The sequence below is a fragment of the Mustela nigripes genome, chromosome 14, assembly GCF_022355385.1.
Source record: "Mustela nigripes isolate SB6536 chromosome 14, MUSNIG.SB6536, whole genome shotgun sequence".
Lineage (NCBI taxonomy): Eukaryota > Metazoa > Chordata > Mammalia > Carnivora > Mustelidae > Mustela > Mustela nigripes.
Window position 1 is genome coordinate 54737157 of NC_081570.1, and position 27693 is coordinate 54764849.

General features: G+C 33.3%; 1 protein-coding gene and 1 non-coding gene across 2 annotated transcripts in view; one reads left to right on the plus strand and one right to left on the minus strand.

Annotated features, from left to right (window-relative positions):
* Positions 1–27693, minus strand: part of DNAI4 (dynein axonemal intermediate chain 4) — an 82303-nt gene that overhangs the window by 39252 nt on the left and 15358 nt on the right. Inside the window, exons 3-7 of the mRNA XM_059375053.1 lie at positions 24056–24240; positions 22633–22745; positions 20914–21070; positions 18073–18212; positions 493–648 (exon numbers count right to left, since the gene is read on the minus strand). Coding sequence (XP_059231036.1) covers positions 493–648; positions 18073–18212; positions 20914–21070; positions 22633–22745; positions 24056–24240 — 751 coding nt within the window. The remainder of the gene's footprint in view (positions 1–492; positions 649–18072; positions 18213–20913; positions 21071–22632; positions 22746–24055; positions 24241–27693) is intronic.
* LOC132002345 (U6 spliceosomal RNA) lies at positions 357–460 on the plus strand. The gene has a single exon (XR_009399835.1). It is a non-coding gene; the product is annotated as a U6 spliceosomal RNA (small nuclear RNA).

Genomic DNA, 27693 nt, shown 5'->3' on the forward strand with positions numbered 1-27693 from the left:
CATTTATCTCCATTTTAATCTATCACAAAGTTAGTATACACTTTTTCTTAGAAATTATATAGTCTACGGAAAGAGAGAAAATTATGGAACCCACATGTTCCTATATATATAAGAGAGAACTTAAGAGCAAGTAAAGAAGCAACAGAGAAACATAAAATCTTTGAAACTCTTGACAGTTATCCAAGAAAAATTAAATTTGGGGTTCAGAGTCCAGGATGATCCAAAAGAATAACAATGCTATTTCTCAGCAAAAGTTGTAGTTTCATGTTCCACCAGAAAGTAAGTATTGTAACTGGTAAGAAAGAATTTATTTACAAGGGCATGTGAAAACATCATTTAAATAAAAACTGAAAGAGTGTTCGCTTAGCAGCAATATAATAATATTGGAAAGGTACAGAAAAGATTAGCATAGCTCCCATGCAGGGATGACATGCAAATTCGTGAAACACTCCATTAAAAAAAAAAAAAAACCTGAAATAAATGAAATCTTACTTTTTTCTATAGTACTCCCTGGTACTCTTGGCTCATGATCTTTAGAAACTATACTTGCTTTAGTATTTGATTCAAGCATAGATTGTTTTGTTGGTAAAGATGAAAGTTCCATAGCATTATAAGAATCATATAAATCCCAAGTACTGGACATTATACCTAAATAAAGAGAAAGGTAAAAATTATTTTAAATCAAATTCTAATAAATTAGCTTATACATAACTAGTTATAGTAAAATCTAAGAACATCTATTGCTTAAGAAATGAATAATTTTTTTTTTTACAATAGGAGAAAGTAAAGATAAAAAAGAAATAAATCATGAGAACAGGTTGAGATTCTTAGCTATCACACTTTTTGCATCTACATGTACATTAGTGTTTTAATGATAACTCCAAATCATCCTCACCATCCTTTCTGATAGCCACACCTCTCACCCCTCTATCCCAAGCTGATGGTGCATAATCTCATCCGTCTGTCAGTATAGGTCTTACTTGATATGGACCTGGACAACCATGTCACAATAAGGATTTAATGTTCTTTTATATTCTATAGAGCTTTTAATTTATAGTCATCTAATTCCATTCCAAAAAAACTCATATGCTTATGTGAAAAGATTATACTTGTTGGGAAATTGGTTGACTGTTCTCAAGAAACTTGTACAGTAATATGGTTATTACCTTCCCTTTTTAAAAATTTTTGTTTGCACTGGCTATAATTTTTTCAAATGAGGAAATATAACAATGGTCTCCAAAGACTGAAAATGATATTTATCTGCAAATTAAAAAAAGTTCCAACCCTTTTCATTATTGATACAACAATGAAAATTTCATGTAGCAATTATTTTATCAGTGACCATGTAATAAAATATTTCTATGTGCTAAGCTTACGAAAGTTTAAAGTACAGTAATTTAATAATTCTTTTCTCTAAAAATCAAAACAAGACCTGGATATAATAAATGCAACTACTTCATTGTTATGACTTTATTTTCATAAAATAAAATGAAGGAGCTTTGGATTTCTCAGTGTTTTCAATTAGTGAGAATGTTAACTCACAGTTCATAATAACGTTCCTATTTTATTGAATTTATTTTAATAATATCTAACAAAGTTATACACAGAATGCCTCATCTATTTTGCTGAATTCAAAAGGGTACAATTTCCATGTTCATAAAGTAAAAGACCATAAAAAGAAATTATGTCTTTGAATAATGAATTACCTAACCTTCTTTTTCTTACTTTAACTGAAAGTTTAGTAATTTGAGTATATAGGAATATACTGTTACATTGTCAGCAATAATTGCTACATAAATAAAGGTACGTGTTATAAATGAGCAACATAAAATGTTAGGGTGATTTAAAGTTGTTTCTTGTTAGAAGATAAATAACATTGGTAATTTTAATTTGGGTACCATCATGACATTTATACATTTGAATAAATTAACCTAAGAAATAAAAAATCTCATACCACATGCCATAATATTATGTAAAAAATGAAACAATAAATAATAGTGATTGCTTTTTGTTCATTTTGGGGGGGATGGAGTTTTTTAAGTTTTTATTTAAATTCCAGTTAGTTAACATACAGTGTAATATTAGTTTCAAGTGTACAATTTAGTAATTAACACTTCCATACAACACCTGGTGCTCATCACAAACGTGCATTCCTTAATCCCCATCACCTGTTTAACCCATTCTCCCACACACCTCCCCTCTGATAATCAGTTTGTTCTCCATAGTTGAGTCTGTTTCTTGAAAAAAAAAAAAAAAAGAATGACTGTGACTTTCCAATTTTATACTGGTATATTCTACTAAGGAAAGTTTTAACTAGTATCAGAATGACATATTCCGTACTATACCTGTGTTTTGAGCATTTTTGAGTCCAGGATATGTCAAAATAGTTTTTACCCATTATAAAATATTATTTCTATTTACTGGTTTAATTCAGACTATAAAAAGAGGGCAATTAGCCATATAACATTTATAGAAAAATAATTTTACTTGTTAGCTGAGTAAAAATATATGCTAACTATTAAAAAAAAGATAACTATGACTTGTATTTCCATCACCCAGAGATAATAACTGCTAACATTCCAGTGTGTGTCCTTCCAGATTCACATATTAACAAATACATAAGTGTATTTTCTTAATAAAAATGAGCTTATATCGCTTGGTTTTATAAAAAATACACTTTATTGTAGTATAATATACATACAAAACAAGATGACTTTATGAAATCTATAGTTGTAGGATTAACTATATTTTTTAAATTTAACCAGGAATACTAATACATTTATTGAATTACCCATTGATTTGAAATGCCACTTTAGCATAATTTACTATATGTATACTGTTGGATGGAAAATTTTTTCCTCACTTTCTATGCATCATCACAGTGAACTTCAACTAAATTAACACCTTGGTCTCTTGATGTCCTTCATTCACTCATTACCAGAGAAAAAGTGACTGACTAATCCTACAGGAAAGTTTAGGAGAAGGAATTGTGCTCAGACAATTCTGAATTCTTTTGTTAGATCTGTTCAGTGGCAGAAAGCATGCTTTCTGGTCCATTCTCACTCCTAAAAAAGGAGATCTCTGCTTGTCTAGCTGTGCCATTTATGGCTGGTAAGATCTATTTTGGAAGGAAGAAATGGCAAATCCACTGAGCTGCAGATTTAAAGCTACACTTTTTTTTCAATTATCTTTATAAGTAATAAAGCTAATATTTGATTTCCAGCTGACTCCTGAATCTCTTTCAGTTTCATTCCAAATCAGGCAAAGAAGACATGTGTTTTTTTACTGATCCACAAGACTTTATTCTTATAATAAATGGTTTATTGATATTACACTACAAAGAATGACAAAATTATATTATCTATATTTCTAGACTTACTGGCCACCCTATAGAAAGCTTCTTTGGAATAGAAAAGAAGTTTTAAGAATTTGTTTTTCCCATAATCATAACGCTGCCATACTCAGTCTAAGCACAGCTAGTGCAACATTTTCCTCAACCCACAGGCTTCAGTCCCTTTACCAACTGTAATAGGCTTAGTCACTCACAGGAGAAAAACACTGTCAGCATCAATATTTAGCAGCATTTTTTTTTGTCTTGAATAAAATACTATACTTTTAAATTTTAAATGGTCTTACTACTTCTTTACACAAAATATGACCTAATATTTAATTGGTTAGTATTGATATTTTTAACATAAACTTTATTTTGTAAAAATGGGTTTGTTTATTTATTTATTAGAGAGAGAGTGAGAGTGAGAGAAATCACAGAGGGAGAGGGAGAAGCAGACTCCTTGCTAAGCAGGGAGCCTGATGTGGGGCTTGATCCCAGGACCATAACCTGAGCCAAAGGCAGATGCTTAATTGACTGAGCCACCCAGGCACCCCTAAACTTTAATTATTTTAAATAAAAATTTTCTGTGAAATACATATCATTCACAGAAGAGTGTATAACACATATACACATAGTATAAAGAATTACTACCATGTACTCCCAGTCAGGTAAGAAATAGAACATCTCCAGGTGCTTAGAAGTCCTACACACCCTTTGCTCTAACCTTCTTCCTTCTAGCTCCCTCCAAAAGAAGCACATCCACTTTCCCTAAGTTTTGGATAGGTCATTCTCTTGCTTTGTTCTAAGGTTTTTCTCCTGTGGTAGATGCTGTTGGTGCCCTGCCCATATCTGCTATGCATCACCTGTGACTAGCCAACCTCCAACTCCAGCATTTATATTGCTTTGTTTGGAGCCATTTTTGACTGCAAGGACCACTTTGATGTCCACAAATTTGGCTAGAAGTGCCAACAAACTAACAGGCTCATTACCTTCAAACAATAATTTAGAAAGTTAGAACATGATAAAATAACTCCGACTCCCAAAATTCTCTGGCAGTATTGAATTCCAGTTACCCCAAAGAGTTAATTTGTTAGATGGAATATACTTTGCTGACTGCATACCCTTTCTTGTTCCACTTACTAACTCCCCTACTAATGTTTCCTATGATTACCTCCAAAATAAACAATGGGCACTCAGAACCTTTTTTAAGAGGTTTCTTCTTGGAAAGCTTGTGAAGCTCAGAATCCACAGGCACGGAAGGCTCTCTGACATATGCGTACCTACACAATATATTGTCTAGTTTTAAAAATTGGATAGCAAACATTATCACAGATGCATTAAAAAAGAACAAAATAATCATTGAGGACTACTAAAAGAGGACTCTCAGGAGAAGATCATCAGAACAGTCTGTGTCATACTCTGACTTCAGCTTCCCCGAGAGTTTACAAGAGCCACTAAGGAAGAAATCACATGGTGAGACCATAAATACCTCCCTGGAAACACAGAACGTAATCCACTGAGGGCATCTGACCAAGCTAGGCATTGAATGTCCAATGAAAGCATGGTCAGTTAAGTGATGCTCTGTATTTTCTGTTTACTGTGGCTTCTCTGCTGCTCTCAGGGTAAAACAATATATTTGTGCAATGAAGTGAGTTTCCTCAACATATCTAAGAGGGCCACTGGAAAGAGGAGCAGAACTATATTAAAAATGGCAAAAGCTAGATATGAAAAAGAATTGGCAGATTGAGCTGAGCATTCTGTATGTTAAGAAGATGGGACTTGGTTTTCAGTTCCACAGAATGGAGTTTGGAGGTTACTACTCTGTCCTAAGAACAAGTGAAAAATTAAACAGTATGAAAAATCAACAACTTTCTTTGGATCTGAAAGAAAGGTAAGAACATAGGGCAAACCACTGCCCCCAAGACTGGGGAGATGGACAAATGAATACAGGGAGTCAGGGCTTATTGGAGAAGACCCAGGAGTAGAAACCACTGTGGGAACCAGTGCCAAGATAGGAAACCTGAACTATAATTGATGAATTGCTGGAGGCTCACTTTTTGTCTCACAAGTCTGAGAGTTAAAAAACTGCACAGGGTCTCAGTCACAGGGAAGTCCCCAATTTTGTGAGCTTTATCTCCAGGAGCTTGAACAAATTCCCAGAATATTTTTAAAAGTCCCCTTGTGGTTCTGGCAGGGGGAGGGAAAAAGGAACCATTGTGGAATATGCTAGAATACTCTGGTTTTTTGGTTTGTTTTTTTTTTTTAGATTTTATTTATTTACTTGGCAGAGAAGATAGAGCACAAGTAGGCAGAGCAGCAGGCAGAAGGAGAGGGAGAAGCATGCTCTCCGCTGAGCAAAGCGCCCAACGTGAGGCTCAATCCCAGGACCCTGGAATCATGATCCAAGCCAAAGGCAGCCACTTAACCAACTGAGCCACCCAGGCACCCCTGGAATACTCTGTTCTTAACAAGGACTGCCTTCAAGAGAAACTAACCAGAGGACAACCTGCTAGGGTATTATCAGACTATAACTGACCTGGGGAAAGGGCAATACCAAATACCAGTACCTCTGAGCCATTTTGTCCCACTTAAGGGGAAGGGGGTGGAGAAGAAAACAAACACTTGTAAAGTTCAGAATCCAGAGACCCAGGCACACTAAAAGACTGAGACCAAATCAAAGAACCATTGAATGCTTGCCTCCTCCACACCATTACCACCACATTACTATAAATGGCTATTATTAAAAACACAATAAATAACAAGTGTTGGGGAGGATGTGGAATAAAGGAAAATTTTGTGCACTGTTGATGGGAATGTAAATTGTTGCAGCCACTATAGAAAAGAGCATGGAATTTCCTCAAAAAATTAAAATATAAATATCGTATGATCCAACAATCTTGCCTCTGGGTATTTATCTGAAGAAAACAAAAACACTAACTCAGAAAGATACCTGTACCCCCATGTTCATTGCAGTATTAATTATATAGCCAATATATGAAAGCAACTTAAATGACCCTTGATAGAGAAACAGATAAATAAAATGTCACACGCACACACACACACACACACACACACGCACACACACTGAAATATTATTCAGTCATAAAAAGAAGGAAATCTTGCCACTTGCAACAACAGGGCCTTGAAGGCATTATGCTAACTGAAATAAGTCAAACCAAAAAACAAAACAAAACAAAACAAATATAGTATGATCTCACTTATATGTGGAATCTAAAAAAACAAGCAAAAAAAAAAAAGCAAGAAAAATCCCAAGTTTATGAATACAGAGAAAAGACTGATGACTGCCAGAGGACAGGGAATGGAGAGTGGGTGAAATGGGTTAAAAATTACAAACTTCCAGTACTAAAATAAATACTCTGTGTTATAAGCCTGAAACTAATATAATGTTACATATCAATTATATCTCAATAAAAAATTAAATTTAACTTAAAAGAATTAGAGCAAGAAATCAGTGAAACAAAACAAGAAGCCAACAGGGAAAATCAATGAAACCCAAAACTGGTTATTTGAAAAGATCAATAAAATCAATAAACCTCTATGCTGGAATTTAGCTGGAATTTATGCTATTTAGACTTTATTTTAATTAAAAAGCTATTTTTAAATTAAAAAATAGCATAAATGAAAGAGGGGAGACATTACTACAGATCCCATGGACGTTAGAAGGATAACAAAGGAATACTGTGAAAATTATACGCTCACAAATTTAATATCCTTGATGAAATTCAGGATTAATTCCTTGAAAGGCACAATCTGCCAAAACTTACACAAGAAGAAATAGACAATCTGAATAAACCTATATCAATTAAAGAAATGAATTTAAAAAAAGAAATGGAATCAATAATAAATTCCCAAAACAGAAAACACCAGGCTCAGATGGATTCACTGCTAAATTCTATCAGTAATTTAAGGAAAACCTTATACCAAATTTCTATAGTCTCTGTCAGAGGATAGAAACAGAGGGAATACTTTCTAGCCCACTCTTTGAGGCCAACATTGAATACCCAAAAGCATATAAAAACATTACCAAAGGAAAAAAAAAAGGCAGACAGATAACTCTTAAAGAACATATATGCAAAATCTTTAATAAAATATTAGAAATCAAATCCAACAATGTTTAAAAAGAATCAAACGCCAAGTGAAATTTATCCCAGGTATGCACAACTAGTTCAACACTCAAAAATTAAGTAATGCAATCTATCACAGCAATAGTCTAGAGAAGAAATATATATGACCATATCAATAAATTCAGAAAAATGCATTTGACAAAATCTAATACCCATTCATGATAAAAACAGTCAGTAAACTAGGAATAGAATGGAACTTCTATTTGATCAAAACATCTACAAAAAAGCTACAGCTAACATACTTAATGGTGAGAAACTAGAAGCCTTCTCACTAAGATCAGGAATCAGGCAAGGATATCCCCTCTCATCATGCCTTCTCAACATCATATTGGAAGTCCAAGTTAATGCAATAAGGCAAGAAAAGGACATAACATACAGATTGAGAAGGGAGAAATAAAACTGTCTTTGTTTACAGATGACATGTTAATGTATATAGAAAATCTGAAAGAATGGACAAAAACTCCTAGAATTAACAAGTGATTAAAGAAAGGCTGCAGGACACCAGAGAAATACATAAAAGCCAATAAAAATTCCTTTCCTAAATGCTGGCAATGAACAAATGGAATTTGAAATTCAAAACAATACAATTTACATTTGTGCCCCAGAAATGAAATAGTTAGCTATAAACCTAATAAAATATGTACAAAATCTATACAAGAAAAATCACAAAAACTTTAATGTACAAAATCATTCATGTAATGGAGAGACATTCTATGTTCATGTTTAGGAAGACTCAATATTGTCAAAATATTAGGTATTCCCAAATTGATCTACAGATCAATGCAAGCTCAATTAAAATCCCAGCAAGTTATATGGGGAATATAAACACACTGATTCTAAGTTAATATGGAGAGACAAAAGACTCAGAAGAGCCAATAAATATTGAAGAGGAACAAAGTTGGAGGACTAACACTTACTATAATGCTACAACAATCAAGATAATGTGATATTGGTGAACAAATAGACAAATAGTTCAATGGAATATAATAAAGGCCAGAAATAGACCCACATAGATATAGTCAATTGATATTTGACAAAGCAGCAAATACAATGGTGCTGGAACCAACCATCAAGTGGTGCTGGAACAACAGGACATCAACATGCAAAAAATGAATCTAGACACAGATCTTATATCCCTCACAAAAATTAACTCAAAGTTGAATATAGAACTAAAGGTAAAATGTGAAACTATGAAAATCCTAGGGGATAACATAGAAGAATATCTAGATGATCCTGGTATAAGGATGACTTTTTTTCCCCATTTATCCAGAAATTTTATTCATTATGCCAATTAAGCAAACTAAACCTGAGAGTTATTTATAATGAAAATGAAAAAAAAAAGCAAAACTAACATTATGTCCAAGTTAAAAAGTCTTCAGAAATCACAGATAAAATATTTAGAATAGGTTTCAACATTTTCACACAAATTCTTTTCATGAAAATGTAATTGAAATGGAGCATTGTAAACACTGAAAATTCTATCATCTATTTCTTCATTTGCAGTGTTGCTCTTCTTTGAAATCATGAACATTTGGAACACCACCACAGATTTCATTCCCCTAGGACTCATTAACCACACAGGAGCCCACCTATTTCTTTTTTAGATACAAGATGAAAGGTATGATTGCTAAGCAAAAACTGATAAGCTAAACTTCATAAAAATTAAAAATGTTTGTTCTGTGAAAGGCAATGTCAAGAGAATAACAAGACCAGCCACATAGTAGAAGAAAACATTTGCTAACACTACATCTGATAAAGTACTGTTGTCCAAAATATATATGTATTTCTTAAAACTTAACAACAGGGGCACCTGGGTGGTTCAATCATTAAGTGGCTGCCTTGGGCTCAGATCATGATCCCAGGGTCCTGGGATTGAGCCCCACTTCAGGCTCCCTGCTCAGTGGGAAGCCTACTTCTCCCTCTCCCATTCCCCCTGCTTGTGTTCCCTCTCTCACTGTGTCTCTCTCTGTCAAATAAATAAATAAAATCTTAAAAAAAAACTCAACAAAAATTAAAAATAACCTAATTTAAAATGGGCCAGAGAGCTTAACAGATACTTCACCAAAGATATACAGATGGCAAATACTATATGAAAATATACTCCACATCATATGTCATCAAGGAAATAAAAATTAGAACAACAATGGGATGCCACCACACACTTATTAGAACAGCCAAAATCTGGGACACTGACAACACAAAATGTTGGCGAGAACATGGAACACCAGGAACCCTCCATTATTCCTGACAGAAATGCCAAATGGTACAACCACTTTGGAAGAAACTGGCTGTTCCTTACAAAACTAAAAATACATTACCATATGATTCAGCAATATATTCCTTGGTATTTACCCAAAGAAACTGAAAGCTTATTATGTCTACACAAAAACCTGCCATAGATGTTTATATCACCATTATTGATAAGGGCAAAAACTTAGAAGCAATCAAGATACATTTCAGTGTGTGAATAGATTCAATTTTGTCCTCTCCAGAGAGAAACTTCTGACATCTTTTAGAGTATAAGAGAGGACTTTTGCTCAAAGCATGTATCAGTATTTGATTCCTTTTTGTGACTGAATAACATTTCATTGAATGTATTTTACACATTAGGTTTATCCATTCATCCACTGATGGACATCTTGGTTGTTTCTACTTTTCGATTATGATAAATACTGCTGTCATGAATATGTGTGTACCTGTATTTGATTACCTGTTTTCAATTCTCTGGCGGGGACATATATATCTCTCTTGGGGGGGATATATTTCAGTTCTCTGGAGACATATGTATATTTATATACTTTTATATATTTATATAAATATATAGAAATACATTTTATATATTTATTTCAATTATCTGGATATATATATATAAATATATATAAAATAGGTGTGCAATGACATCATATGTATATATTTTGGGGGGGGGGCATATAATAATTCTATTTAATTCCATGAGGAACCACCAAACTGGTTTTCTTGGAGCCTGCACCATTTTGCATTCCCACTGGCTATGTATGATGGTTCCAATATCTCAACATCCTTGTTAACACCTTATTTTCCATTTTTAATCATAGTCATCTTAATGGGTAAGAAAAGGTAACTTGTGGTTTTGACTTGAATTTCTGTAATGATTAATTGAACATTTTCATGAGTTTAATGATTAATTGAACATTTTCATGTGTTTGTTGGTAATATGTATATCTTATTTAAAGAAATGTTTATTTAAGTCCAATGCCCATTTTTTTTCTTTTTTTTATTTTATTAATTTTTTATTTTTTATAAACATATATTTTTATCCCCAGGGGTACAGGTCTGTGAATCACCATCAAAAGAAATGAAATCTTGCCATTTGCGACAACATGGATGGAACTAGAGCATATCATGCTTAGCGAAATAAGTCAAGCAGAGAAAGACAACTATCATATGATCTCCCTGATATGAGGAAGTGGTGATGCAACATGGGGGCTTAAGTGGGTAGGAGAAGAATCAATGAAACAAGATGGGATTGGGAGGGGGACAAACCATAAGTGACTCTTAATCCCAATGCCCATTTTTAATTAAATTTACTTAATTTTTAATTGGGTTGCTTATCTCTTTGTTCTTAGATTATAAGTATTCCTTATATAGTCTGGATACTGGAACTTTATGAGAGATAGGATTTGCAAATATTTCCTCCCATTATGTAGGTTGTACTTTCACTTTTTGAATAATGTTTTTTATGTACAAAGGTTTTCTGATGAAGGCCAATTTATCCATTTTTCCTTTGTTCTTTTGGCTGTTAGTGTGATATCTTATCAATGGACAAGAATGAACCCATCCTAAAAGCAAAGGGCAAAAATATTTACCTCAGTGTTTTCTTTTAAGAGTTTTGTCATTTTAGCTCTTATATTTAAATCACTGTTCCATTTTTCCATCTAAGTTTTGTAGATGGTATGAAGTGCAACTTTATTATTTTCATGTGGCTATCCAGTTGTCCCAATGCCTTTGTTGAAAAGATTATTTTTCTTCCATTTAATGGTCTTGGTACCAAAAAAATCAGCTGACCATATATGTGCGAGTTTATTTCTGGGCTCTCTATTCTATTCTTCTGGTCTATGTACTTGTTTTTATGCTAGTACAACCCTATTTTGATCACTGTAACTTTATAGCAAGTTTTCAAAACAGGAAGTGTGGAAAGAACTTTGTTCTTTTTCAAGATTGTTTTGGCTATTTGGAGGATCCTTTGATATCCATAGAATGATTTATTTTTCTATTTCTGTAAAACATCTTTGGGGGTTTTGATATGTATTATGTTGCATCTGCAGATTGGTTTGAGGATTCACATCGTGACATTATATTGTTCAAACCATAAACACAGGATATCTTCACTTATTTAGGACTTCTTTAATTTCTTCGCAATGTTTTGTAGTTAACAGTACACAAGTCTTTCTCCTTTTTGGTTAGAATTATTCCTAGGTATTTTATTATTCTAGATGCTATTGTAAGTGCAATTATTTTTGCCTTTTTGAATTGTTCATTGATAGTGTATAGAAATACAACTGAATTTTGTGTATTGATTTTGTATTCTGAAACTTACTGAACTTACTACTATATATATATTTATTTTAATTTATTTATTATATATTTATTATTATATATTATATTATATATATATACTAAAATTATTTATTAGCTCTAATAGTTTTTGCATGAATTCTTTAGGATTTTGTATACTTAAGATCATGTCATCTGTGAGTAAAGGTATTTTTATTTGTTCCTTTCCGACTTAATTTAGTCTTTTACTGCTTTTTCTTGCCTGATTGTTTACACTAGAACTTCCAGTACAATGTTCAATGGAAGTTGAAAAAGCAGTCTGGATAGAATATATTTTATCTATTTTATCCTTGTCTTGTTCTTGATCTTATGGGGAAAGCTTCCAGTTCTTTAGCATTGAGTATAACACTAGCTGTGGGGTTTTCATAAATGCTATTTATCAGATTGGGAAAATTCTCTTATATTCCTAATTTGTTGAGTATTTTTATCATAAGACTATGTGTATTACATTTGTTGATTTACATATATTGAATTACCTTTGCATTATTGGGATAAATGCACTTAATCATAGCATATAATCCATTTAATGTGGAGCTAATTTAGTGTACTAGTACTATTGAGGATTTTTGCATCCATATTCATAAGGAATAATGGTATTAGTTTTCTTTTCTTATGATGTCTTTGTCTGGCTTTGGTATCAGAGTAATGCTGGCCCTATGATTTGTAAGTGTGCTCTTCCATTTTTTGGAAAATTATTTTTTGAAGGGTTGGTGTTGCTTCTCCTTTAAATAACTGGTAGAATTCACTAGAGACACCATTTGGTCCTGGAATTTTCTTTTCTTTTATTTTTTAAGATTTTATTTATTTATTTGAGAGAGTGAAAGAGACACAAAGAGAGAGCACAAGTGGGGGTAAGGGCAAAGAGAGAGGGACAGCAGACACCCATTCATGCAGGGAGCCTGATGCAGGGCTCAGTCCCAGGACTCTGAGATCATGACGTGAGCCAGAGTCAGTCGGCTGCTTAACTGACTGAGCCACCCAGGCGCTCCTGGGATTTCCTTTGTTAGGAAGGTACTGGTAATCCAGTACCTTTACTTATTATACCTCTGTCCAGATATTATATTTCTTTTTGAGTCAGTTTTCACAAGTTGTGAGTTTCTAGGAATGTGTTCATTTCATTTAGTTATCTAATTTATTGACACATGAATGTTCATTTTTTAATAAATGATTGTATTTCTGTAATGTCAGTAGTTATGTCTCCACTTCCATTTCCCATTTAGTAATTTGAATCTTCTATTCTTAGTCAGTCTAACAAAAATTTTGGCAGTTGTGTTGATTGTTTCAAAGTACCAACTTTTAGTTTTACTGATTTTTTTTCTCATTTTGCTTATCTCCACTCTAATTTTTATTATTTCCTTCCTTATGCTGGCTTTTGTAGTTTTATCTTCTTTATTTCATTGCTTAAGGGGTAAAGTTACTCATTTTTTAATTACTTTTTTAATTTACATAGTGCTACATTAGTTTCAAGTGGAGATCTTTTAAAATATATCTACAGCTATAAATTTCTCTTTAAATACTACTTCCACATCTTAGAAGTATGCTATGTTGTATTTTCATTCTCATTTGTCTCAAAATATTTTCCAGTTTCCCTTGTGCTTTCATCTTTGATCCCCTGGTTGTTTAAGAGTGTGTTGTTTAATATCCAAATATTTTTAAATTTTCCAGTTTTCCTTTTGTTACACATTATGAGTATCATTACATTGTGGCAGAAAAGATTTGAATTTTTAAAATTTTATTACCTGTTGTTTTGTGGCCTAACATAATGGTGTATTTTGGAGAGTTTTCCATGTGAACTTGAGAAAAAAATGTGTATTCTGTCATTTGGGGATGGTGTGTTCTGTGCATGTATGTTACGTCTAGGTTATGTTATTATTCAGGTCCTCTTCTTTTAAATTGATAATCTCTCTGGTTTTTCAACCCATTATTGACAGTGGGGTACTGAAGTCTCAACTCTTATTGTAGAACTGTCTATTTCTTCCTTCAATCCTGTCAATTTTTGCTTCATATATTTGGAGGCTTTTTTGTTAAATACATATGTTTATAATTGTTATATCTTCTTTATGGATTGAATCTTTTTTTTTTTTTTGCTTTTTCTGTGATTTTTTTTTAATTTTTTATTTTTTATAAACATATATTTTTATCCCCAGGGGTACAGGTCTGTGAATCACCAGGTTTACACACTTCACAGCACTCACCAAATCACATACCCTCCCCAATGTCCATAATCCCACCCCCTTCTCCCCAACCCCCTCCCCCCGGCAACCCTCAGTTTGTTTTGTGAGATTAAGAGTCACTTATGGTTTGTCTCCCTCCCAATCCCATCTTGTTTCATTTATTCTTCTACCCACTTAAGCCTCCATGTTGCATCACCACTTCCTCATATCAGGAATCTTTTATCAATATGTAATGTTCTTGGGGCACCTGGGTGGCTCAGTGGGTTAAGCCTCTACCTTTGGCTCAGGTCATGACCTCAGGGTCCTGAGATTGAGCCCCACATCAGGCTCTCTGCTCAGCAGGGAAACTACTTCCCCTACCCCTGTCACCTGCCTCTCTGCCTAGGTGTGATCTTTGTCTGTCAAATAAATAAATAAAATCTTAAATATATGTATTTAAGTATATATATTTAAGATTTTATTTATTCTATTTACTTATTATATTTTATTTAAATTATATTTGTATTACAATTATTAATTATATTATATTTATAATTATTATATAATTATAATATTAATATAATATATAAAATATATAATATATAAATATATATTATATGTAAATATATAAATCATGTATAAATCTGCTTTTTCACTGGAGAGTTTATCTATTTATTCAAAGTAATTATTGTTCTGTCATTTTTGTCTTCTTTATGTCTTATGTCTTTGGTCCTCAATTCTTCCATTACTGTCTTTTGTGTTTACTTGATTTTTTAATAGTGTTCTGCTTTGATTCCTAATTTTCTTTTTTGAAATTTTTAACTTTTTTTCTTGGTGATTACTTTAGAGATTACAATCAATTTCTTAAAAATTTAACAATCTATTGTGAATTACTACTACCTTACTTCAGTAGTATACAGGAACTCCTATACAGCTCTATCACACTCACTTTATGTTGATGGCACAAATTATATCTTTATACACTGTGTGCCTATTACTATAGATTTATAATTATTGCTTTATATATTTATTTTAAATTATATTGCAAAAAATAGAGGAGAGACAAACCAAAATTATAATACTGCTTTTGTATTTATCTATGTAGCTACATTTACCAGTGTCCTTTGTTTCTTCATGTCTTCATGTTACTATCTGGTGTCCTTTCATTTCTGCCTTAAGGACTCCCTTTAGTATTTCTCATAAAGCTACTCTATTTGTGCTGAATTGCCTTAGCTTTTGTTATCTGGGGAAATCTTAATTTCTCCTTCATGGGAATATATTTAATCTTAATTATTTTATGTAATTTCTCCATCATTAGAATTATTTGAAGGATATAGAATTCTTGGTTGACACTTTTCTCTTTCATCTCTTTAAGAGATCATCCCAATGATCTCTGGACTCCATGGTTTCTGCTGAGAAATTGGGTGTAATCCTACTGAGGATTCCTTATATGTAATAAGTCCCTTTTTTTTTTTTTTTTTTTTGCTGCTTTCAAATCCCCTTTTAACACTTAATTATAAGATCTCTTTGTTTATCGTTTTTGGAGTTTGTTGAGAATCTCAGACATTCAGATTCATGACTTTTATCGAATTTTGGAAGTTTTTTGGCCATTATTTCCTCAAATGTTTTTTGTTTCCCTTTATCTTTTTTTTCTTCTACCATTCTGAAATTCCCTTTATGTTTATGTTGGTATGGTTGGAGGGCTCCATAGGTCCTTTGAGCTGTGTTCATTTTTCTTATTCTTCTCTCTTTTTTCTTCTCAGACTATTATTTTTATTGACCTGTCTTTTAAGAATTGCTGATTTTTTTCTTCTGCCTGCTCAAATCTGCTCTTCATAACTCCAGTGAGTTTTTCCATTTCAGTTATTATACTTTTAATCTCTAGAATTTGTTGGTTTCTTTTTATTCCTATTCTTTGTTTGTACATCATTCTGGTTTGCTTTAGCTTTTTGTCCACAGTTTCCTTTAGCCTTATCAGAATATATAATACAATTGATAAAAAGGGGTTTTTTTTTGATAAATGCAATATCTGTATTTCCACAGGGAGTTTCTGTTGATTTCTTATTTAAACAGGCTATGCTTTCTTATTTCTTTCTATCCTTTGTAATTTTTTTTTTTTTTGAGAACTGAACAGTTTGAATATAATAATGTGGCAACTCTGGAAATCAGATTCATCTTGGTCTTTGGGTTTTGTTTTTGTAGTTTTCTGTGAGTCCTAGTTGTTTGTTTGCTTAGTGGTGTTTCTAAGCTATTTTTATAAAGACTGTATTCTTTGTTATGTATCATCTTAGAAGTGTTTGCTTTTTTGGCTTTTGGTCAGCAGGTGTCCTGACAGAGATTTCCTTGAACATCTGAATTTCTATCCCCATCAGAAAAAAAAGGAGAGCAAAGAGAAAAGAAAAAGAGAAACAAAACAAAACAAAACAACAAAGGGGAAAAAAACTCCCAGTCTTTGTAGATTGAGTCTGTGTTAAGGTGTTCCTTTAATGCTTAGCCAGATTGTTTAGAACTATGCCTTAGCCTTCATTTCCTGTTTGTACTGAGCCTAGAGATCAGCCAGAGGTGAAAGATTAGGATCTTTTTTCAAGTCTTTTCTGAGCATGCATCCTGCCCTAGGCATGCACAGGACTCTAAATTTCCCTGTATATGCAAGCCTTTTTCAATATCTTAATTTCCTAAAGAAACTCCCTCCCTAGCTTTTTCTCTCAGGGTTTTAGTGTGTTTCTTGTTTGACTCCATTGTATTCTCTTGCCTCTAAGAGAGCCAGAGCTGTTCATTTGCCTTTCAGTATTTGTGAAGAATGCAGTATGCACAGCTGCTTTACCATCTGAGAGAGTACTGAATTTAAAAATAATAATAATAATAATAATAATAATAATAATAATAATAAGACAAGTGCTCTGTGTCAGTCCTTCAGGTAGCTCCCAGACAGGTTGAAACAGAGGAATCAACTCCGTTAAGAATAAAGTCTCCTCTGCTCCTTCTGGAACCAGAGGCCAGGATCTCAAACTGAGACAGCAGACTGCTGTCTTTTAAGACCACCACCACATTTGTAAGGGGAATATGGCAAGAGTGAGTACAGATTCCAAAAGCTTTCCTACTAATTATAAGTTGCTTTTTTTTAAAATTTAGTACTTGCTTAGGAGTTTGTCTATTTTAATCTTTCAGAAGAACTAGCTTATAGTTTTGCTGAACAACAAAAGCCATTAAAAATTAAAAACTTTCTTTTAATTACTTTTGGCCCTGCTTCACAGATTGTTGGCTATGCAAGGTTGTTAATTTATAAACATTGAAAGACAGTAAGTGTAATAAAGGACACAGGCTCTAGAACCAGACTGTCAAGGGTATTACTGTGTACTGTAAGAGCTGAGTGACTTCAGCAAGTTAGCTAACTTCTCTTTGCTTCTTTCCTCCTCCAAAATGGAAAGTAACAATAGTATCTATCTCATAGGGTTGTGGTGAGAATTAAACCAGTTAATATAAGTGAAAGGCCTAGAATAGCACCTGACATTTTAAATGTTATTAGTTATGGTTGATACTCTGTAATGGTAAGCAGGCAGTTTCTCCAAACATTTCATAAACACTTGAAGAATGTAAAATTCTATAATAGAGTTTCTCTAAAAATCAAAATTGATAATTATGTCATCTAAATCTTTTATATTTGTATTTATTACTCATTATTTGTCAAATTCTAAAAGCTGTAGATTACAGTACCCAGCTATTATTGTGATTTGGCCAAAGTATTTCTATTTTTGCTTTGTATGTTTCAACATTAATTTCTTAATTGACAGACTCAAAGAATGTTCATTAAAATATGGTCATTTATCAAGCAGAATAAAATATAAGTTACCTTTGTCTTCCTTTACGATTTTGTCACATTGAACCTCTTTATTCTTTGGAGCTCCATTAATAGTCTGCATCATCCTTTCAACATATAAGTCATTGCCTAATCTATTTTTACAAAGGGTCTCATAAGTCCTGTTTCTCCGACTATAAAAAACAAAGTATATTTAACTCATTAATAAAAGTTATTACCACAGATCTTTCTTATGTTATGCTTTCTCTTTAAAATTACCTTCTTTAATGTGGATTGCACCAAACATGAAGTGAGAGTTTAAAAAACCCTTTAAGGAAAGACTGCACTAAATCACCTCCAAAGGATTCCATTTACTGTACCTCCCAGCATCCCTACTACTGTCAGTGCCCACCAACAATATGCTAGCACTATCTCCAGATAGGTTTTAAGAACGTTGTTGTGAACACTGAAAACTACACATTTCCCTTAAGGTACCACTTTTGTGTCATCCTGTAGGTTTTCTTTTCATAATTATTTAATTCTGAGTATTTCTTAAATTTCTATTATGATTTCTTCTTTGATTCATGAGGAATTTAGAAAATGTGCTTTGTAACTTCCAAATGTGTATGTGAATATGTATCTGTGTTTTTATTGAGGTTTATGTTATTAATTTTCAACTTAATTCCATTTGTGGCCAGAGAATTTAGTTTGTATGGTACTATTTCTTTGAAAATTTTGAAACCTTGATTCATGGCCTTCTGCATGGATGATTTTTATAAATATTCCATGGGTGCTTGAAAAGAGTGTATGGTCTCTAATTGTTGAATGAAGAGTTGTGATCATTAAATTATGTTTCTGGTCCAAATTTTCAATATCTATGTGAATTTTTTATCTGGTTGACATAAAGTAATTAAGAGAGGCATGTTTAAATCTCCTACTTTAATTTGTGCTTTTCATATATGTTGAGGTTATTTTATTAGGCATATTTAAGATTGAAATTATTTTTACCTTCCTGTCATTATGAAGTGAACTTCTTTGCCCCAATAATGCTGTTGGTTTAATTGTTTCTCTGTGGATGATATGCTTTTTCTTTCTTTTTTTCTTCTGTTTTAAAAATCTTTTAATATTTGATATCTTGGACTATCAGTACAATGCATTGAATCCACTTCATTTTTGTGGATTTTTTTTTTTTTAATTTATTCCTGTTTCTGTGACATGGTGTCTTTTAAGAGCTTGGGAAAGTCCTTACCCACTCTTTTTAATAGTTCCCCTCCTCCATTCTTTCTATTTTGACATTTTGAAACTAACCAGATGCATGTTAGACCTTTATTCTATTGTTGATGTCTTTATCTTCTCTTTCATACTTTATATCACATTTTTCTCTCCAAGGTTTATTTTGTATAATTTATCCAGATCTATATTTCAATTTATTAAATCTCTGTTCAATTATGCCTTGTTTAAATTTAACATTTACTTTTTAATCTCAACAATGATACCTTATTTTACAGTTATTTTTAGATGTTTTTACAAATATGAGTCATCATTTTGATAGTTTCTTAATGTTAGTATGGTGTAACTTTATCTTTTATTTAAATATTTCACACATATTCTATATTCTGTATCTCATAATATAGCCCTATTAAAATCTCATCCACAGATCTCATGATGTAAATCTAAGGTTTGTTATTGCTTTAATTCTCATTCATAATGGCTTCTTTATTGGTTTAGTGTATTTTTACCTAACTCAAGATGAGGGAATCTTAAAAGTCTAAATGGGATATGATTTCCTCCAGAGAAAATTCATGTTTGCTTAAGATAGTAGCTATGAGACCTAGGATTGCTTGAGATAACTGAAATCCTTTTAAGGGTCGTTGATTAATACAAAAATATCTCTTTCAGTTATCTCAATTTTCCAGGAACCAAAGATTTTAATAGAGTCTAGATCCATGTGCTAATTTTAACATTTGCTTCTAGTATCTCTCCCTCTCTGATTTCAGATAATTTATTTATCCATTTGCTATTCTTTATTTTCCTTTTTTTTGGTGTTAAGAGCTTACCCTTATGTCTTAGGAGTTTCAAAGAATGTTATTCAGGATCTACTTGTACTATATTTTGAAGTCCAAAAAAATTCTAGGTCATTTTATATTTGGGTAAGAATAATGCCCTAAAAATATTTTAATGATGGATTTTTAGTACTATTAATCATATTCAAAGTATATTTGAATCTAAATAATCTGAATAACAATAATCTATTTTTAGCAGCTAAATTAATTTCAGACAGAGCAGACTTCAGAGCAAGGCAAATCACCAGAGAAAAGAGGGGCATTACATAATGATAAAAAGGTCAATTCTCCAAAAAATGCATAACAATCCTTCATGTGTATGTATTTAACAACAAAATTTCAAAATACACAAGGCAAAAACTAAAGACCTATTTAAATTAATTAATAAGGAGAAATGGAAAATTTGCTCTAATACAGTAAATTCAGTTATTTTCCCATTATATATTTTCCTTCTTAAGTTTTTAATATAAAAATGTCAGTCCTTTCTTTTTAAACTGGACATAATTTATACAAGCATAAAAGAAAAAATCCTTAAAATATATATTGAGACTTGGAAGCTTCTTTTATTTCTTTTATTATTTGATTTAGTAGTTTACCTACTTTTTGAAGAATAAGGTAAAGTTATGGGTTCTTCCTCCAGAAAAGAAGTACATACAACATAAATACTTTACATATCACTTCATAGGGCAAATAAATAACTTTATATATAATTTCACCAAGCACATATGACACCACTATTTATCCAGGAATCCCCCAAAACAGAAACAAGGATAAGAACCTCTGACTTAGCATTTAAATTACAGAAACAAATAGACAATTGAGCCATACATACGTGACCTTCGCAGCTTCTTCAGATTCCACAGAAACCATGACTGTTGGTAGGTTAAAAAACCTCAGTGTTTCTGTCTCTGTGAGTATTATCTCTATAGTCTTCTGTAGGTCTTCTTTTGTTACAATTTTTTCAGGTGTTGCCCTCACAACTCGTAAATCTAAAATACATGACTTAATAAAAATCATTTACTAATTGCTATTTTTAATTTTCATTTTACCAAAGTATCACGATGGATCATGCATTGGAGGTGGCTGTATGTGGTCAAAGAACAGACCATGTTGTGGGATGTATTCAATCCCTCTGATGCTGGGAGAGATTGTGATAATAATCATATCCTCCCGTCTCCCTCTGAGAGGATGATCTTCCCTGCTGCTGCTGACACTGCGGATTGCCCAAGTTTTCATTGCTAAGGCTTTCTTCCTTCCCTTGCTCTTTCCATGAAGAAAATCACGTGTTTAGCTTTCTTAGCCTCTCTTGAAGCTAGAGGTGACCATGTGACAGAGCTCTGACCAATGAGAGAACAGTGGAAATATATAGGAAAGAAGGCAGCTCCTGGGGAAGCTTTTACTTTCCTCATAAATAAGGGTGACATGACTGAAGCTACTGCCTTTCTCCCTCTTTCTGCCTCTAATGTGGATATAATACCCACAGCTGGGGCAGATATTTTGAGACCATGGAGCAAAAAGCAAGAAGCAATAAGTGAAAAGAAAAGTTTTAAGGAAAGAGAATTAGCAGAGCGGCCAATCAAGAGTCTGACAGTCAAGACACAAAATCAAATTCAAAAGTATTGACCTTTCAAGTTCTTTTTTTTTTTTTTAATTTTTTATTTTTTATGAACATATATTTTTATCCCCAGGGGTACAGGTCTGTGAATCACCAGGTTTACACACTTCACAGCACTCACCAAAGCACATACCCTCCCCACTGTCCATAATCCCACCCCCTTCTCCCAAACCCCCTCCCACCAGCAACCCTCAGTTTGTTTTGTGAGATTAAGAGTCACTTATGGTTTGTTTAATGTGAGAAAAATAGGTGGTAGTTTAAGCTAACGTAGTTGGGTATTCTCTTACTTGTTGTCAGAGCATTGTAATTACATATCTTAACACCAAAGACTCTCAAGCACTTTCCCAACCTTATGAATACTTTCATCAACCCTTCATTATCATCTCAGAGGAAGAGACACCCTTACTGCACTCCGAGGCAAATGTTCCTTAGGTAGGTACCTATTTCTTCCAGCACTTTGGATCAGGCATCATTTTGTCATTCTTATATCTTTGTTTTCATAACCGTTTATCTCATGTTTTATGCTCTGCCTGGAAGGAGCCACTCCGATTTGTTCTCCTGACAAATTACCAATCACCTTTAAGAACCCAATTCAAAAGTCTATAATGTTCTCTATGAATTCTTTTTCTTTCCCCACCTTCAAGATGTTAATCTTCACGTTCAAAGCGCTCCCATTACATTGGCATATGTCCTATTACGACACTGATCACAATGTATCAGAAGGACTTGCCTCCTGAGTTAAAAGCTCTCCTAAGGCCAGAGAGTCACCCTGGGAACTTGAATGCTACCTTGGTAATTCTCATGTAGCTACTCCTCAGTCCAGCCTTTGGAAATCATTATCATAGTTCTTTTGTCTCAAGTACCTGACAAATCATAAGCATATTTGCTAAGGAAATAATGGGCGGTTACTGAAATAAATGACATTATTTTCATTACCTGTAAAACTAGTCAGTTTTTCCCGTCTGTAGGATGGTTCTTCGAGGTCTTCTGCTATTGAGTCAGTAGTAGATACACTTGATTTAGAAACTGTGCTACTTCCTAAAACTGACCTTTAATAATGAAAAACATTACTCATTTATTTAGGTGTTCTTATGGGTAATTAAATATATAAATAAAAAACATTACCATAGTGAGAAATCAAATATAATATAATCATATAAGAAACACTGATAAAAAGAGACTACTTATTGAAACAGAGTTGGTTTGTAGTGCTCCTTAAGTAAAAGGTCATTATAAATATATTTTAGAGAGAAAACATGTCAAACCTATGTCTAAAGTCCTTCGATGGATTCCCAATATATTTAGAATAAAAAGTTAAAATATAGTCTACCTATCCAGTCTCTCCATCTTCATTATCACTCTTCCCCTGCCCCACTTTTTCTCAATCTTGTGGTGCTCTCCTATTTTAGAGTCTCAGCCTGGAACCTCCTTCCATTTTTCACCAATTTTCTGCTCATCATTCAAATCCCATATTAAATGTGATTTTTTTCAATTTTATAAAGATCCTCTCAAGATTTAATTAAAAGAAAATCTATATACTGGTTGGGAAATCAACAAACTAAAGAATACAAAGATAATTTCCTTGAACAATGAACTTAATATTACTTCATGATCCTTTTCTATTTATAAGTCCAACTGTCCTCCAAAAGGATAGGTTCAGTTTACAGAAATATTATTTGTTTTGTGGAGCACTCCTATGACTACTTTGTGCAAATTTGGAGGCAGACTCTCAAACAGCATATTTTCTCTTAAATTTTGTGCTTAGTTAACATCTGGAACTTTTAACTTGTCAGATTGAAAATTACACATTCAAATATTTCCCCATAATCTTTAGATTATTTTAGGACATCATGTTTTATTACTGCGAAGACTCTGAACTTCTTCACTGTAAGCATTAGAAAAATTTCAGTAATGTGTCTACACAATACATGCATAACATTTCATTTAAAAAAATTATGAAACAGAGGAGAAATCAAACCCTAGGAGAAGAGGGATTTGCAGGGAAGAATGGAGTTGGGGGCCACAGAAAAGGAAAGCTACTTCTTCCCATCAATTGCAATAGAGAAGAAATTGAAGAAGTATGTCTGTGGGTATGTGATGCTAGCCCCACCTTTTGGTTCCTCAGGAAATCTTGAGTAAAATCTACATATATTGCTCACAAAGGTTTTGGTGTATCAGGGAACTCTTAAGTCATGCAAAGCTCTACATCTAAGTAAAACATGAGGGGAACACCAAGATGGCATACTAATGTAGAGTGGAGTTAGGAGTCTGAAGACAACTTCTAAGTTACATATATGCAACTGAAATAAAAAGACAGTAGATATTATATAAAAAAGAACAATAAAATAGTATACTCTACCTTGTAAACTGCCCTAACATACTAGGATTTATTGTATTCTGATACAGGCTATAGGAGGATATATATTCTGATCCATATGATCCTTCTTGTGATGTAAATAGTTTATTTGGCTTTGCTGTTCCCATATGTGGGTCTTGTTGGTAAAGAGGTCGGGGAGTAACATCAACTCCAAGTGCATTAATTACCTGTGGAAAGTGGTTATTTAAAATGAAATGTTAAAAAAAGGGGGGGGGATGTTTCTGAATAATGAGCCCTAGAAAATTATATTAGTTGTAACATTTCTTTTGTTTCTGATTTTATTTATTTTAACCTAATTTTATTTGAATTCCCTCTTCTTTTTTTCTGGTGAATATAGTTAAAGATTTGTCAATTTTGTTTATCTTTTCAAAGAACCAGCTTTTAGTTTTACTGGTCTTCTCTATTATCTTTTCTGTCCCTATTTCATTTGTTTCTGTTCTATTCTGTTATTTCTTTCCTTCCACTAACTTTGGGCTTCATTTGTTCTTTTTCTAGTCCTTTGAGGTACAAAATTAAGTTGTCTGAGACTCTTTGTTTCTTGAGGTAGGTATTTATCTCTAAGAACTTCCCCTTTAGAATTGTTTTTGCTGCATCCCACAAATTTTGATATATTTCTTTTCTTTTTTAAAATTTAATTTATTTTTTAAATTTCTTTTCAGTGTTTCAGAATTCATTGTTTATGCACCACACCCTGTGCTCCATGCAATACATTCCTTCCATAATACCCAGGCTCACCCAACCCCCACCCCCCTCCCCTCCAAAACCCTCAGATTGTTTTTCAGAGTCCACAGTCTCTCATGATTCATCTCCCCCTCCAATTTCCTCCAACTCCCTTCTCCTCTCCATCTCCCCATATCCTCTGTGTTATTCCTTATGCTCCACAAATAAGAGAAACCATATAATTCTGTCTCAAGGTATTTTTTTCTCTTTTGAATTCTTCTTTGACCAATTCGTTACTCAGAAGCATATTGTTTAATCGCCACATTATTTTTGAGCTTTCCAGTTTTCTTTGTGTTATTAATATCTAGTTCCCCAACCTTGTGGCTGGAAAAGATGCTTGATATGGTTTCAATTCTCTTCAATTAATTAAGACACATTTTGTGGCCTAACATACGCGCTATCCTGGAAAATGTTCCATGTGTATTTGAGAAGAATCTGTATTCTGTTGCTTTTGGTTGGTATCACCCTTTCTGAGCCTCTATTCATTTTCTTCGTTCTTTTTTTCCACTATGTTTTTGGCGTGTGTAATCTCTATAGATCTATTCTCAAGTTGGCTAATTCTTCCTTCTGTCAATTAAAATCTATTATTTAGCTTCTCCAGTGAATGTTTAAAGTTTTGATTACTGTGCTTTTCAATTCCAGAATTTCCATTTGGTTCTTTTTTATAATTTTTTTTGGAGCAACCCAGAAACTGCATTTTAATTTTAATTGAGATATAACTGACACATAAGATTGTATCCATTTTAGGTGTACAACATAATGATTTGACATATGTGTATATTACAAAATGATTACAATAGTAAGTTTATATAAAATCCATCACCTCAGGGGCACCTGGGTGGCTCAGTCAGTTAAACATCCAACTCTTGGTTTGGGCTCATGTCATGATCTCATGGGTTATGAGACTGAGCCCCATATGGGGCTCCATGCCCAGCTGGGAGTCTACTTGGGGAGTTTCTCTCTTTGCCCCTCTCCCACTCACTTGTTCTCTCTCTAAAATAAATAACAAATCTTTAACCAAAATAAATTAAAATCCATCACCTCACATAGTTAAACAAAATTATTTTTTGTTACGATGAGAATTTTTTTTTTTTTTTAAGATTTTATTCATTTGTTTTAGAGACAGAGAGCATTCTGGCAGGGGCAAAGGGAGAAAAGAATCCTAAGCAGACTCTCTACTGAGTGGGGAGCCTGATGTGCGCCTGATCCCAGGACCTTGAGACCAACATCTGAGCCAAAACCAAGAGTCGGAAGCCCAAGCAACTGTGCTCCCCAGGCGACCCATGATGAGAACTTTTAAAATCAATTTTCTCAGGAACTTTCAAATATACAATGTAGTATTTTTTTCAAGTTTTTATTTAAATTCTAGTTAGTTAACATACATTGTAACATTAGCTTCAGGTGCACAGTATAGTGATTCAGCACTTCGAAGTAATACCTGGTGCTCATTTACCAGTACACTACTTAATCCCCATTACCTATTTAACCTATCACCCCACCGATCTCTCCCTGGTAACCATCAGTTTGTTCTCTATAGTTCAGAGTCTGTTTCTTGGGTGGTCTCTCTCTTTTCTTCCCCCTCATTTATTCATTTATTTTGTTTCTTAAATTCCACATATGAGTGTAATCATATGGTATTTGTCTTTCACTGACTAACTTATTTCACTTAGCATAATACTCTGAAGCTCTATCCATGCTGTTGCAAATGGCTAGATCTCACTATTCTTATGGCTGAGTAATACTGCATTGTATACATATATACACCACATCTTCTTTATCCATTCTTCAGTCAATGGACACTTGGGCTGTCTCCATAATTTAGCTATTGTAGGTAATGCTGCTATAAACGCTGGGATGCATGTATCTCTTCTAATTGGTATTTTTCTATTCTTTGGGTAAATACCTAGTAGTGCAATTACTGGATTATAGAGTAGGTCTATTTTTAACCTTTTGAGGAAGGTCCATATTGTTTTCCAGAGTTGTTGCACCAGTTTGCATTTCTAACAGCACAAGAGGGTTCCCCTTTCTCCACATACTTGCCAACAATAGTTGTTCCTTATATTGTTGATTTTAGCCATTCTGACAGGGTGAGGTAGTATCTCATTGTAGCTTGATTTGCATTTCCCTGATGATCAGTGATGTTGAGCCTCTTTATTGATGTTTTCTGAATTGGGTGTGACAGTTATCATACATCTTTTTACTTCTTTAATTATGGTCTCTTTAGTTCTATGCTGGGAAATAAACTGAGGGATTTAGAAGGGAGGAGGGTGGGGGGATGGGTGAGCCTGGTGATGGGTATTAAGGAGGGCAGGGATTGTATGGAGCACTGGATGTTATATGCAAACAATAAATCGTGGAACACTACATCAAAAACTAATGATGTACTGTAACGGTGACTAACATAACACAATTAAAAAGGGGGGGCAGAGGGGAGGGAGAGGGATAAATAGTCTGAGCTAAGCATGGAGCGAGACTTGGCGCTCTACCCCTGGACCCTGAGATCGTGACTTGAGCCAAAACTAAGAGTTGGATACTTAACCAACTGAGCCAATCAGGCATCCCTTTTCCAAGAGTTTTATAGTTCTAGCTGTAAGAACGTGATACATTTGGAGTTATTTTTTTATATAAGCATCCTACAAAATTCTTTTGCATGTAGATATCCAGTTTTTCCAACACCTTTGTTGAAAAGACTGTCCTTTCCCCATTGCATAGAATTAACATCTTTGTTAAAAATCATTTGAACTTGTGTGTAAAGGGTTATTTCTGGGCCCTCTATCCTATTCCATTGATCCATATATCTGTCTTTATGCTAGTAGTGCACTGTATCAATTAGTACAGCTTCATAGTAAGTTTTGAAATCAGGACGTGTGAGACCTTCCACTTTATAATTCTTTTCCAAG